The sequence below is a fragment of the Erpetoichthys calabaricus genome, chromosome 9 (genome assembly GCF_900747795.2).
Source record: "Erpetoichthys calabaricus chromosome 9, fErpCal1.3, whole genome shotgun sequence".
NCBI lineage: Eukaryota > Metazoa > Chordata > Cladistia > Polypteriformes > Polypteridae > Erpetoichthys > Erpetoichthys calabaricus.
In genome coordinates this window covers 10,041,728-10,057,416 of record NC_041402.2, presented here as the reverse complement: position 1 = coordinate 10,057,416, position 15,689 = coordinate 10,041,728, and the positions used below count along the sequence as shown (strand labels likewise).

Below are 15,689 nucleotides of genomic sequence, written 5' to 3'. Positions count from 1 at the left end.
CAGACCCCCGTGACCCTGTATTCGGATTCAGCGGGTTGGAAGATGGATGGATGGATGGATGGAAACTAGCAGTTTACCGTGGCTATTAGGTAAATTAATGTAAATTTGACTGAGCATTTCAGCTCTGGAGATGGCACAGTGGTAGGGCTGCTGCCTCATAACAAAGAGACAGGTGTTCTAGTCATGGGTGGTCCCCGTGTGCAGTTTGAATGTTCTATCTGTGCTCAAATCTCCTTCTGATGCAGAGCCGGTCAATCCATTAAGTGACATAGGTGGCCACCTAGTGCCTAGGCACCTGGGGGGCACCGTTTATGTAACTCAAGGAGCACGCACTCTATACCTTTCCATTACACCTGCACTATAATAATAATAATAATTCTTTGCATTTATATAGCGCTTTTCTCACTACTCAAAGCGCTCAGCAATTGCAGGTTAAGGGCCTTGCTTAAGGGCCCAACAGAGCAGAGTCCCTTTTGGCATTTACGGGATGCCAGTGCAGATCCCTAGCCTCAGAGCCACCACTCCGCCTATAGTAATAGTAAGTGAGGGATGCTGTTTTTCGCTTCTGAAGGAGTGTGCACTCCTGACACCGAGAGGGGAACCCCCCCAGTCCTCAAAGTTAAATAATACTTAAAGTGCACTATGGACACTGAGCATGCCACCTCAGACTAGGGTGACGAATTGGCATTCATCCCAGCAATGACCTAAAACATACAGTCAAAGCAATTCTGGATTGGCTTTGGGATGAGTCTCTGAGAGAGGGTGTCCTTGAGTAGCCCAGCCAGCCAAAGCCCAGACTTCAACGCCACAGAACATCTGTGGAGAGACCTGAAGATGGCAGGTCACAGACGTTTCCCAACCGATCTAATGGATGGAGCTAGAGAGGATCTGCCTGGAAGAATGGGATCAGCTGAGCAAATCCAGGTGTGCCAAGCTTGTAGAGACCTACCAAAAAAGATTTAAAGCTGGAATTGTTGTCCAAGTGGCTTCTATAAAAGTGCTGAATGAAGCATTTGAATACTTCTATGAATGAGAGATTTCAGTTTCTAATTTTTAATAGATTGTTCAACTTTTCTAAGAACAAAAATAAATGTGAAAAAAATGACAAATGTTTCCATTTTAAAATAAATGTACAACACGGTAAATTTTGAGGAAAGTGAAGAGGTTTGAATAAGATCTGAATCCATGGCAGAACACAATCTAGGGTTACATCTATATGGAGTCTGAATCTTCTCCCAGGGCCTCTGTTGGTTTTCCTGCAGGTGCTCCAGTTTTATTTCCCAACTCTGGTTAGGACTGTAAACTGGAGTGCCGTGGGTGAGTGAATGTGATTGTTTCTGTGAACTTTCTTCATAATGAACAGGCATCCCATCTGGGGTTGACTCCCACCTTGTGGCAGATGCTCCCCACTATCCTGATTTGGATTAAAAAATTTCCTTAATTTGCACTTAAGGTGCCTTGGCAGACAAAGTGACTCACTTGGGGTCACACACTGAGCCTGTGGTGGTAATTAAACTGTCAGCCTTGCACTTTACAATCTAAGAAGTTGTCCACTAGGGGGCAATAATCTGTAACTGCAGAGAAACAGCAACAGTGTTACTGGGAATGAGGACTGGGAGGAGTGTAGCATCTGGGATGTCACATCTGGGCTTTCAGACCTCTGCTGCCATGGGATGTGTGTGTGTGTGTATGTGTGTGTGTGTGTGTGAGGGTTTTGAACCCACCATTGTCCAGGCAGTGGAGTGAACAGATTTGTTCCACTTCAGCCTGTGAGTTTGGACAATGGCTGTCATAACAGTGTACCATAAAAATGAAAGAAAATGACAGTTCGCGTTATTTCCGAGTACAAGAGGACCTTAATTGCTTCGGTCGTTGGACAGGACGCGTCTTGCAGCTGTGATTAAAGAGCAGAGCCTGATGGTTAATTGGATTAAGTGCCTTTGACTTTTTTGGTACTCGTCTGAATGTGAAACAGTCAGCATTACAGCAGGTCTGTCAGAATTTTGTCAATTTCCGGCTTCTTCTAATTAGGCCTTGTGGTAGAAATCGTCACATCATCCAGGTGGGGGCTCCCCACTCGCCATGAGAAGCACATTGAGTAGTGAGAAAAGTGTTATATGAATGTAAGGTATTATGATTATTATCATGAATGCGCTCTGGAGTTAGTGAGTTCTTGTGCCTTTCTGTCAATGTTCTTCATTCTGTTCTGTTTTTTTTGACTTTGCCTCTAATTCTCTGTATTGGGACTCGTTTCCTTAAGCTACCCTTTGTGTTCCAGGTAATTGCATTTGGCCTTTCGTGCCTCCGGGCAGTTTATGAAAATAATCCATCCTCTTCTGCTTATCCGAGATTGGGTCGTGGGGGAAGCAGCTTGAGCAGAGATGCCCAGACTTCTCTCTCCCCGGCCACTTCTTCTAGCTCTTCCGGGGGAATTCCGAGATGTTCCCAGGCCAGCCGAGAGACATAGTCCCTTCAGCGTGTCCTGGGTCTTCCCTGGGGCCTCCTCCCGGTTAGACGTGCCTGGAACACCTCACCAGGGAGGCGTCCAGGAGGCATCCTGAACAGATGCACGAGCCACCTCATCTGTCTCCTCTCGATGCGGAGGAGCAGCGTCTCTACTCTGAGCTCCTCCTGCATGCCATGTAATTTTTTTTTAATACAGATTCCACAAGACCCATTTGGTGTCTAGCCAGGGTTTCTGACAGGATTTCCCCCTCTAGTGAGCATTTTTAGAAGTGCTTTTGGAACTTATTGGGACTCTCTGGTGCTCTTAACTCCCAGTTCTGTGATGTGGCTCTCTGAACACATGACACACATTTATAAGTTTTACTAGGGTCTTTTCAGGACACTGTAGACGGTTCATTGTACACGGAAAGCTCACTGTCTTGTCAGACCAGATTAACAAAAGCACCTCTGCTCCTTGCAGTTAAAAAACCATCATCCCTACTGTGAGCGCCGCGTTCATGAGGGGTTGGATTGGTAAAGAAACGCAACACTCGCAGAGCCATCTAATTAATTTCTCGTATACAAAGTATTGGGAAATCATTGTAATCGTCCAAGGATTCAATGTCGAGATTTTGATGAATCTCAATGTTTTAGACCTCCGCGTCTGAAAATACCATTTTTGGAATTACGTGTGTATGTGTGTTTCTCGTATATCAAGTATTGGAATCCTCCAAAAATTAAATTTTGATATTTTTATGAATCTCGACATTTTAGACCTCCATGACTTTCTCGTATATGAAGTATTGGAATCCTCCAAAATTTCAATTTCGAATCTTGATGTTTTAGGCCTCCCAAGTCCGAAAATACCATTTTTGGAATTACGTGTGTATGTGTGTTTCTCATATATGAAGTATTGGAATCTTCCAAAAATTCAGTTTCGAGATTTTGATGAATCTAGATGTTTTAGGCCTCCCCAAGTCCGAAAATACCATTTTTGGAATTACGTGTGTGTGTGTGTGTGTAGCTCTCTCTAGATCAGTTCGCAGCCGAGTGTGAAGCGGCTGGGATGGGAATCAGCACCTCCAAATCCAAGACCATGGTCCTCAGCCGGAAAAGAGTGGAGTGCCCTCTCAGGGTTGGTAGCGAGATCCTGCCCCAAGTGGAGGAGTTCAAGTATCTCGGGGTCTTGTTCACGAGTGAGGGATAAATGGAGCGTGAGATCGACAGGCGGATCGGTATGGCATCCGCAGTAATGCGGGCTCTGCATCGGTCTGTCGTGGTGAAAATTTACCAGTCGATCTATGTTCCTACCCTCACCTATGGTCATGAGCTATGGGTAGTGACCGAAAGAACGAGATCGTGAATACAAGCGGCTGAATTGAGTTTCCTCCGCAGGATGTCTGGGCCTTCCCTTAAAGTTAGGGTGAGAAGCTCAGTCATCCGGGAGGGGCTCAGAGTAGAGCCGCTGCTCCTCCGCATCGAGAGGAGTCAGATGAGGTGGCTCGGGCATCTGATCAGGATGCCTCCTGGACGCCTCTCTGGTGAGGTGTTCCGGGCACGTCCAACCGGGAGGAGGCCCCGGGGAAGACCCAGGACACGCTGGAGGGACTATGTCTCTCGGCTGGCCTGGGAACGCCTTGAGATTCTCCCGGAAGAACTAGAAGAAGTGGCTGGGGAGAGCGAAGTCTGGGCATCTCTGCTCAAGCGGCTGCCCCCGCGACCAGACCTCGGAATAGTGGAAGAGGATGGATGGATGGATGAATTACGTGTGTATGTGTGTTTCTCGTATATGAAGTATTAGACCTCCATGACTTTCTCGTATATGAAATATAGGAATACTCCAAAAATTCAATTTCGAGATTTTGATGAATCTCGAAGTTTTAGGCCTCCCGAGTCTGAAAATACCATTTTTGGAATTATGTGTGTGTGTGTCTGTGTGTCTGTATATACGATAACTTGAGCATACAAGTATTAGGTACAAAATGTAGATCTCTATCAACTTTTGTGCTATTTCTTTTAACCGGAACTGGTACTTTACCTTTTATTCATGCAATCCAATTTATTCAACTTTACTTTTGTAATAATTGTTCAATATACAGGTAAATTTCCGTTACAACGAATATCTTTACAACAAAATTTTCATTAAAACAAAGTATTTTTCTGGTCCTGACAGTTTCCCCATATGACAGAGTCTATAGAAATCTCGTTACTACAAAGTACATTCAGCAGATACTTTCATTACAATGAAGTGACCTTGAAATGCCTGAATGAATCATCCACAGAGCAATTAGTTCTGTGGTCGCAACTCAGTTGTGCACAACGATCCTCAAAGAGAAACATCATAAATTATTTTTTCTTTCTTCGAACTTTCCTCGTTCCATTTCTTTTATTTTAATGTTTTTGTTTTCGTTGCTTATTGCTTGTTAACATTTGAAAAACACCCATTGGAATTTAACTCATTGTCACCCTCCTATAGAAACGGCAGACACGAAAAAACGATAACAGTTCATATTAGAAAAAAAAAAAGTTTACATTTTTGTGGCTCTCGATTGCGGCAAAAAGAAAAAAGACGTTGCCAGTGAATTCAAAATTTTGCCATCGACACTGTCAACTTTCTTGAAAGACCGAGCAAAAAAAAAAGAAGAAAAATCTCAGGTTGCAAATGTATGCGACCTGCTGCATTTGAGGACGTCGAAAAAGCCGTTTTTATGTGGTTCACTGATGCTCATTCGAGAAACATTCCTGTTAATGCGGCACTCATTCAAGAAAATGTGAGGTTTCTAAACTCTCTTGGGATCTCCCACAACTGGACGACACGTCAAAGAGCATCCCGAAGTGCGATCACCGCGTCTATGGAAGACTGTTTATCCGTTGCTCACAGCTCTGCTGCCGCCAAAGCAAACAGAAAAGATCTTAATGGGTGATGCAAGGAACCTTATAAATGCAGGGCACAGTATTAGCAGGCCACGGCCCTGCCTGACGGCTGTGTCTGTGTATAGGAGAGTGGCAGATCCCGCTACAATAAATAAATAACTGTGCTGTTCCCGTTTCAAGCTGAATAAAGCTGGTTTTGCTGAGACTCAGCCTCGTGTTTTGGGGTGTAAGACAGGGACTTATAGTGCGCCCCCAATCTTTAGGATTCGCTTCTGTGGCACCTCACAATACAATATAATACAATTTATTTTTGTATAGCCCAAAATCACAAAAGAAGTGCCACAATGGGCTTTAACAGGCCCTGTCTCTTGACAGCCCCCCAGCCTTGACTCTCTAAGAAGACAAGGAAAAACCCTTGAAACCTTGGGAAAGGCAGTTCAAGGTGAGACCCCCTTTCCAGGTAGGATGGGCGTGCAGTGGGTGTCAAAAAGAAGGGGGTCAATACAATACAATGCACAGAACAGAACACAAGTAATCCTCAATACATTATAAAAATAAAAATTTTACAAGTACGGAGCAGAATTTAACAGTAGATGACATCACATAATATGATTTGGATTTGTTTAGAGTCCTGGAGACCTCAGCCATCAAGCTGCCTCCCCCATTTGGCCAGTGCTGGGCCAGCCAATCCGATGAAAGGACCCCTCTACCCCACGATTCCTGCGATCCTCCATCAGGGATGACTTTACCTTAGGCAGGCAAAACAACTTGGCAGGTGGGAAGTGGGCACCAAGTGCCACATTTGAGTACCGAGAAGAGAAACAGAATAGGTGAGGGTTAGTAACAAATTCTAACTATCATGTTACTTATGTTTTAGTGCTAATGACCAACAACAGAGATGCAGTCTGCACAGTTAATCAACAGCTCTAGTCAGGGTGTGCTAAACTGAAGTCGTGAGTCTTCAGCCAGGATTTAAATGCTGAGACCGAAGGGGCATCTCTTATAGTAGCAGGCAGACCATTCCACACTTTAGGGGGTCCTGTAATTAAAAGCTCGACCTCCCACGGTAATTTTATTAATTCTTGGAATCACAAGCAGACCGGCATCTTGAGATCTGAATGCACCGCTGTGTGTCTGCTGTTGCCCTGCTTACACAGACGTGGTAATCGCATATTGGGACGAACTTCGGCATGTCGCCCCGTTTTTTTTTTTTTGTGGGGGGGAGATCCCAAAAGAGTTCAGAAACCTCAAAATGTGAAGAAGAAGAAAAGCATGACTGGGCTTCTGATTGATAACTGTGCTGCCCACAACATGCTCCCACATTTACAGTAGATAATGTTCGCGTTGAATTCCTCCCACCCAATTTCACAGCAGTGCTGCAGCCATTGGATTTGGGTATCATCCGCACCCCGAAAGTGTGTGATCGCACGGAAATGCAGAGAAAAATCCTCATCAGCATAACTTGTGGACAGGAGGAGATTAAAATTAACGAGAAAGAAGCTATTGAAATGATTGCAAACTCTTGGCCGCAAGTTAAAGAAAGCACTAGAGTGACAAATACAGAATCTCATTACAACGAGATATTTTTTAGGTCCCTTGCAGTTCGTTGTTAACGGGATTTTACCTCTATTATTAATTTGATTTGATTTGTTGCACATAATATGAAAATCTAATCAATGTCTTGCGGTTCACTCCTCCAATATCCATCCCCATATCTGAATATACGAGAAAGTCGAGGGGAGACCATTCCCGATTTTTGTCATTGGGATCGTATTGCTGTTGTATGTCCCCAGATCTCGGCCTTGACCCAATCCTGTCTCTAAGCTCCGCAGGCAACTCCTTCGACCTCCTGGCTTGGCTTTTGTTCTCGCTTGTTCTCTGGAGCTCCTCCAGAATGGTGGTCTGGTTCTTGGTTCACCCCTCTTACCCGAGGCCCTTCTCCCCCTTTTGCTCAGTCTGGCCTGGTTGTTCCAGACGTATTCCATTATGAAGGCCCGACACAGGAATTATGTATGTAGCTCCACACAGTCCTGTCTCTTAACTATGCGGCCAACTCCTTTGACCTCCTGGCTTGGTTTTTGCTCGACTGTGGGACCCTCTATAGACAGGTATGTACTGTATGTGCCTTTCCTAATCAGTCCAGTCAACTGAATTGACCAGACCAAGGTGTAGAAACATCTCAGTGGGGGTCAATGGAATGGGATGTGCCAAGAGCTCAGCCAGAGCGGCCAACGGGTTCTTGGTCACCTCCTTCACCTAAAGCATTTCTGTTCCGATTGCTGAGTACGGGCAGCTCTAGGAAGAGTTGTGACTGTTACAAACATCTTCCGTTTAAGAAGTAATGGAGGCCACTGTGCTCTCGGGACACTTCAGTGCTGCAGTCTTTCCCACAATCCTGTCCCTTAGATCTGCTGGCAACTCCTTCGGACCTCCTGGTTTAGTTTTACTCAGCAGTGGGACACTCTCTGGACAGCTGTGTGCGCCTTTCCTAATCAGTCCGATAACTGGTGGGACACCAAACGAGGAGTAGAAACAACTCAATGGTGATCCACAAAACGGGAACGCAACTCAATCCCAAGCAAAGGATCTGAATACTTGGGTCAATGGGATATTTCGGTCTTTATTTCTAATAAATTTGCAAAAAATTCTAAAAACTTGTATGCGCTTTGTCATTCTGGGTGTTGCATTTTGTTTGATGAGGAATAGAAAATTAATACAAATGGTTTTAGCACAAGGCTGCAGCATAAGGAAGTCTGAATAAAGTCTATAGCCACTGTCACACACATACTCAGTCCCACATATGGAAGCTGGTGACTTCTAATGCTCCCTGCTCTCCTAATCCTGGTTTTAAGGTATTTCATGAAAATGTTTGGAACAATGAGTTAATTGTTTTATTTTTTTTAATATTACAGAAAATATCGTAAAGACTCCAATCCGCACTGAAGTACAAGCGGTCCAATCAGAAGAGCAACCAATGATGCCTGAAACATCCGCGTTTCTAACTCTGGACGCCACAGAAGCAAGCATGGAGACCACGACCAGCAGCTCCACATCCCCGCCAACCACCATGGTGAGCAGCACCACCACCACCACCAGCACCACCACCACCACCACTACCAGCGCCTCGACTACCACCACGGCTGAGAATCTACCAGCAACGGTCATGATCGTCATTGATAATCTGGACAGTGCTAATGCCTCGGCCAACAAAGGTAAGCCAAAAAAAGAACTTTCTGTCTTGATAGCGTTTGTTAAATTCTGAAGGTGTGTGCAATCTCATAACAGGACAGCCATGTGACTTAGCGGGTCCGCGGCTCGAAAAGAATGGCCAGTTTTTAAATAAATAATCGCCGCCCTCACAGCTTTAGGGAGGGGGTGTGGTAGTGTGGCTGGAGCGGTTCTCAGGTGCGATACGGGCATTTCCACACAGAAGTGCACATGTGCAGGATCGCCCGTGGGCGGAATTGATGCCAGGAGCTGCTGATTGCCACAACTGTGCCAAGTGCCCATTGTATAAAGGAGAAGCGTGAGTGTGGACTGGGGAAGAGACGAACGGAGGTTAGAGAAAGAAGACGGCAGGAGGAGGAAAAAGCCAGTGAGGGAACGAGTGACAGAGAGAGAGAGAGAGAGAGAGGGGGAGCGAGCGAGAGACAGAAAGAGAGAGCGAGAGAGAGCAAGAGCGAGAGAAAGAGAAAAGAAAGAGAAAGCATGAGCGTGAGAAAGAGAGAGAGAGCGAGCGAGCAAGAGAGAGAGAGGGAGAGAGAGAGAAAGAGAGAGAGAGAGGAAAATAGAGAGAGAGAGCGCGAGTGAGCGAGAGAAAGAGAGAGGGAGAGAGAAGTAGAGAGACAGAGAGGGAGAGTGAAAGTGTGAGAGAGAGAGTGAGAGAGAGAAAAACATAGCATGAGTGTGAGAGAGCGAGCGAGCAAGAGAAAGAGGGAGAGAGAGAGAGAGAGAGAGAGAGAGAGTGAGAAAGAGAGACAGAGAGGAAGCCCGACAGGGAGAGAGAGAGAGAGAGAGTGTGAGAGACAGCGAGTGAGTGAGAGAAAGAGAGGGAGAGGGGGAGCGAGTGAGAGAGAGAGAGAGGGAGAACGAGCAAGAGAGTGAGAGAGAGAGAAAGAGAGTGAGGGAAATAGAGAGACAGAGAAGGAGCACGACTGAGAGAGAGGGAGAACGAGTGAGTGAGAGAAAGAGAAAGATAGAAATAGGGGGAAATAGAGAGACAGAGAGGGAGCATGACAGAGAGAGTGCAAGAGAAAGAGAGAGAATGAGAGAGAAAGAGAAAAAGAAAGCATGAACGTGAGAAAGAGAGCGAATGAGCAAGAGAAAGAGAGCAAGAGCAAGAGAGAGAGAAAGCGAGAGAGAGAAAGAGAAAAGAAAGAGAAAGCATGAGCATGAGAAAGAGAGGGAGAGAGAGAGATAGAGGGAAGTAGAGAGACAGAGAGGGAGCACGACAGAGAGAGTAAAAGTGTGAGAGACAGCGAGAGAGAGAAAAACAAAGCATGAGCGTGAGAGAGAGAGCGAGCGAGCAAGAGAAAGAGAGAGAGACAGAGTGAGCAAGAGGGAGAGAGAGAGAATGAGAAAGAGAGACAGAGAGGAAGCCCGACAGGGAGAGAGAGAGAGAGTGCGAGAGACAGTGAGTGAGTGAGAGAAAGAGAGAGAGAGGGGGAGTGAGTCAGAGAGAGAGAGAGAAAGAGCGAGAGAGAAATAGAGAGACAGGGAGGGAGCATGACAGAGAGAAAGTGCGAGAGAAAGAGAGAGAACGAGAGAGAAAAAGAAGGCATGAGCGTGAGAAAGAGAGCAAATGAGCAAGAGAGAGAGAGTGTAGGCTCGCTTGAGCAAAGGCAGGCCGCTAGCGGAAGGAGAGCCCTGTCTGGGTGTAAGGCCGACACCCGGGGACGTATGGATTGGGTCACTCCGGCTGAGCTTTTCAGAGGAGCAGGAGTGACCAGATCATGGACAGCTCGCCGTGTAAGGCCAAGAAGGCAGCGGGAGTCGGGGAGGCTTGGGAGGTTGAGCCCCAGCGTGAGCGCCCAGGCCACTGGGGGAACCGAGTCTGGGTCTGGTGCGATGAGCTGTACTTAGTCAGAGGACGGAAGGCTATCGGACCAGCGGGGAAGGCAGCTGCACCCGCTGAAAGGGGCGACTCTCCTGTTGCAAAGCCTGATGGGAGAAACAAGGGAGCCGTCAGCTAAAAGGAGAAGGCACCAGGTGTTTAAAAAAAGGGGACAGCTTTCAGGCCATTGTTTTAACCACGTTTTAAAGGATTTATTTATTATTGATTTTAACCTCCATGCTTTTTGCACATGTTATTTATTTATTGAAACATTCTTGAGCACTGCACTATGGACACTGTTTTGTTTTTGGCTTGTTTTAATAAAAGCACTTTTGCACTATCCCCTTGCCCCCCAAGTGTTTTGTCCCCATGTGCACAGCTCATCCGGTTTCATTACTGACGGTGTTGGGTTCAAGGGCTCCCGAATCTGGAAGAGGGCAGGCACATGGAGCAGGACCCGCACCGTCACAAGCAGTTTGCCCGTGGTCAGTTTTCTGTCCGCGGTGTGCGTCTTCTCCATTTATTCATGTTGTCATAAGCCACAGGGGCCCCCCAGATTTCTCAACACGAGGGCGAGTCAGAAATGATCCGCACTCCGGTTATATTAGAACTTCTGATGGCAGCACTGTCTTTCCGTTCGGAGTCCCCGTCTCCCCAGTCACTGCCGTGCAGGTGTGAACGCATCACGTCAGATCATTTGTAACTGCCGTGCGAGAGACGATGGCTGCCCCACTTGGGATTTGCATGAAAGAAGAGCGACGTGCAGCGATTCGTTTGCTTTTGTGGTCCGAGGGTCTGACTCTTTATCAAAGACTTTGTGCACAGGATGGAGAAAGTGTTCAGTCGTGAAGAAGTGCGTATGAATGGATAGAGAAGTTCAAGGAAGGTCGCCCAAGTGTCAGCCATGAAGAAGGAGCCGGACGCCCATCTACGTCCACGACCGATGACGACGTCGACATCGAGCGTGCAGGCGAAATGATTCTGTTGAATTAGACGAGTGCTAGTAGGCAATGTGGCAAATCACTTTGCAAATGCTCTGCCTGTGCCGACAACAGACTCGGGTTTCTTAAGGTTTGTGCGAGATGGTGTATTATCGTGGAATATCCCTCTACTTACCCTTTACCTAGGGGTAAGTGTACTCCGTTACCGGGTTGGTCCACAGTCACACTTTAACATTGTCACACACAGACCCTAACCACGACAGTGCCCCATGAATGACACACACCCACACAGCTGGGTAACATCTAGCACTTTAGACCACATAGGAATAACGCAGCCTGTCGCTCTCTCAGCACATCAGGAGACACGAACAACACACGATGTGTTAAAGAGACCTCAGACCTTACAGTCTTATTTTGTGTGTGGCTATTGTTTCAATTTTCTGCCGCTTGCCCTTTGGGGCCTCTGTATTTAACAAAGATAAAGCTGTAAGAAAGCCATTAAGGACGCATCAAATGAAGAAGATTTTTTTCTTTTAATTGACTATAAACTTTTTATTTCTTTTAGTGCTTAAAGATGGTGATTGTGAAGGTACAATTTCATCCATTGAGGCCCCAGAGAAGCAGCACAGTTATGGACGAAATGAAGGGGCCTGGATGAAAGATCCGGTGGCCAAAGACGGGAAGATCTACGTTACGAATTACTACTATGGGAACAATCTGGTCGAGTTCAGGAATTTAGACAACTTCAAGCAAGGTAGGTGTCATCTGAAAGAAAAACTACACAGTACATGGTGGGCAGGAGTCCTTTGAGACCTGGCTACTAGACAAATCCATTTCTCTCTCTCTCTCTTTCTATATATATATATTGTGGCAGATGGCTGGGACGCCCCTTTGATACTGGATCCAGGGGAGCAATCATGGGATGCACACTACATCCCCCAGAACACTTGTTGGCAGCCCCCCTGGGTTGCATCGGGGCCAATAGTTTGGAACACTTGTTGGGTTCCATGGCCACTGCCAGGGGGAGCTGCACGGCCTAATGAGCCCATCTGGGCGGGAACGCAGCCACACCCGGAGGTGCAGCCGGAAGTAGGTCAACGAGAACCTGCAGCACATCCGGGTGGGCTATAAAAAAGGCCGACAGTCACCACTCCGATAGTCACTTACAACAGAATGAATATTTACAATACAAAGTGTAACATGAGCAGGTTAACAGAACATATTGGATAAGAAGGGAAATGCAGGACACATGGAAGTCAGTATGTGTGAAGTGTGGCCGTCAGGTAATGTAGTATACCGATGTATAGAATAATTTTCTGAAAACACAATTTTTTGCATAAACATTATCCATCCATCCATTTTCCAACCCGCTGAATCCGAACACAGGGTCAAGGGGTCTGCTGGAGCCAATCCCAGCCAACACAGGGCACAAGGCAGGAAACAATCCTGGGCAGGGTGCCAACCCACCGCAGGACACACACAAACACACCCACACACCAAGCACACACTAGGGCCAATTTAGAATCGCCAATCCACCTAACCTGCATGTCTTTGGACTGTGGGAGGAAACCCACGCAGACACGGGGAGAACATGCAAACTCCACGCAGGGAGGACCCAGGAAGCGAACCCAGGTCCCCAGATCACCCAACTGCGAGGCAGCAGCGCTACCCACTGCGCCACCGTGCCGCCCCATAAACATTTTTGTCAGCAAAAATATTCCCTTGTGTGTAACCCGCAAGCACCTGTACGTTTAACCTGGGTTTCGATGTAACTGTGGAATATGTATTGTACAACTGGCCATGGCAAATAAACTCTGATATTATTAAATGTTTGTCGTTGTGACTTGGTGATAGTCATACAATATGCTAAATGAATGAGGAATTGCCTACGCCATAATATAAAGGGAATATCGTGTTTTGAGTCATCAGTGTTATGGAATCCCTGTCACTTTTCCATTGTAATGTTTCTTGCTATCAGAGGTGACCAGAGGTGAAGTCATAATACGGAAGCAGCTTGGACGTCTGGATGAGGCTTTTGACACAAATTCAAGGTGCCGTGTGTTTTTGTTGCTCATCTTTCCTGTTAAAATAAAGACAGAGGTGTTAACACGTTGTCTTAGTCCCGACCTCGTCGGGTCCTTTAGCTGCCGCCTACTCGCTCGTGTGTGACAATATATATATATATATATATAGATACATATATAAAATAGACATTCTATCAGGAATGAGGAATGATCTTGGACACCACTGAACAAGAACAAGTAAAAGTCGTTACCCATCCAAAGCTGTGCATTCAGATCCATGGTTTCTACCAGGCTTCCATGTGCTCCCCATCCCCAAATGGTCCACTTTAATTCTCTGGGCATGTGCCCAATACATCTGGCATGTTAATCCATGCCTCTGATTGACTGTACTCTGGTAAATGAGTGTGCCTCATGGTGGACCGACGACACAGCTTGCCTAAAGTTATCCTACTGAGACATATATGTGTGATTTGTAATATATCACGAATGAGATATGTCAGTTTGCAAATTCAAATACCGGTCTAACTTTATGTTGCTCACTTGTCTTTAAGGTCGATGGAGCAACTTATACAAGCTTCCATATAACTGGATCGGGACGGGTCACGTAGTCTACAATGGTGCCTTCTACTACAACAGGGCTTTCACTAAAAACATCATAAAGTACGACCTGAAAATGAGGTATGTCGCCGCTTGGACCCTTCTGCACGATGTGGTGTATGAAGACACCACCCCTTGGAAATGGAGGGGCCACTCGGATATCGATTTTGCTGTCGACGAAAGTGGACTTTGGGTGATCTATCCAGCCATCGACTATGATTACAGTCAGCAAGAAATCATAGTGATCAGCAAGCTGGACCCAGGAGACCTTTCTATTAAGAAGGAGAGCACCTGGAAGACGGGCCTGAAGCGGAACTCGTATGGCAACTGCTTCATTGTCTGTGGAGTGCTCTACGCCGTGGATGTCTACAACCAGAAGGAGGGCCAGGTGTCCTATGCGTACGACACCCACACCAACACCGAAGCCACCCCCAGGCTGCCATTCACCAACGAGTACGCATTCACCACCCAAATCGACTACAACCCCAAGGAGAAGGTCCTTTACGCCTGGGACAACGGACACCAACTGACGTACAAAATTAACTTTGTCCAGTAGTTTGACAAGCCCCTCCTCCTGCTCCTCATCTGTCCTATGACAAAGCACTTTTCACATTTTTTTTTTATGCTACGATGAAAAGAATCACTTCTGCACTTCGACTCGTCAGATTCTTAAAGCAGTTATGACTTGAAATTATCTAAGCCTAACTAAATTTACACTGTAATATTATTATTATTATTATTATTATTATTAAAGTTTTTCTTTAAAATTTGAAACACAAGCTAAGGCAGTTTCTCTCTTTTTCTGGACATTAGCTTCCAAAAAGATGAGAATGAGCAAAGATGTTCACATTTCCTTAACTGGCTTCCAGCACTCCGGAGTGTTCCAAAATCTGGAGGTGGAAATCCATTCACGCGCAGTGAGGAAGAGAAAAGGACGATTCTCCAGTTTGTCCTTGGAATTCTTTGTACAGAGCTTTATGAACTCGCCTTTTTACATCTTATATACTGTAGTACATAGGCATGGAGAAGTTGTAAAAATCATCTTGAAAGCCATTTTGATATGAAATTTAAAAGTAAGTCTCAAAATATAATTTATGCGTTTTTTCTACATTAGTTAAAAAAAAAAAATGCTGTTATGCATTAAAAGAGTATAAAGTCCAGTTATACCTCTGTGTTACAGCTTATGCAGTATGGTCTGTTTTCAAACTCTGTAAATGTTTAAGACATAAGAGAGGAATGTTTAATGTAAAAATGATTAAATGTACATGTAGAGTTTGATAATTTATATGGCATGGCTGGATTTCTGTGCAGCAGTGAAAATGGATTAAGTGAAACCAGCAGTTTTTATGCTTTTACAGATTCTAAGCTGTCATGACAGAAAAAGTACAAATGGCACAGATAAAGGGAGATGAAGCGTAGTCGGCAAGAGCTGGTGAAAGAGAATACAGGCTTCAGGAAAAAATGTACTGTATATATGGAATGTATACTGAATACTTTCTGAAGGCACTGTGTGTATATACTTTATATCAAACTGTGTATCTATATATTATACACACACAGTACTGTGCAAAAGGTTTAGGCAGGTGTGAAAAAATGCTATAAACAAAGAATGCTTTCAGAAATATAAATAATGATTATTTATCATTATCAATTTACAAAATGCAAAGTGAGCGAACAAAAGACAAATCTAAATCAAATCAATATTTGGTGTTCCTACCTTTTGTCTGTCAAACCAGCATCAATTCTTATAGGTCC

At 45.4% G+C, this 15,689-nt stretch overlaps 1 protein-coding gene across 1 annotated transcript in view; it reads left to right on the top strand.

Moving 5' to 3' along the window:
* olfml2a (olfactomedin-like 2A) overlaps positions 1-15,219 on the top strand; it is a 139,457-nt gene extending 124,238 nt beyond the window's left edge. Inside the window, exons 6-8 of the mRNA XM_028809144.2 lie at positions 8,232-8,531; positions 11,879-12,067; positions 13,889-15,219. Of these exons, the coding sequence (XP_028664977.1) occupies positions 8,232-8,531; positions 11,879-12,067; positions 13,889-14,490 (1,091 nt within the window). The 3' untranslated portion in view covers positions 14,491-15,219. The remainder of the gene's footprint in view (positions 1-8,231; positions 8,532-11,878; positions 12,068-13,888) is intronic.
* The last annotated feature ends 470 nt before the right edge of the window (positions 15,220-15,689 follow it).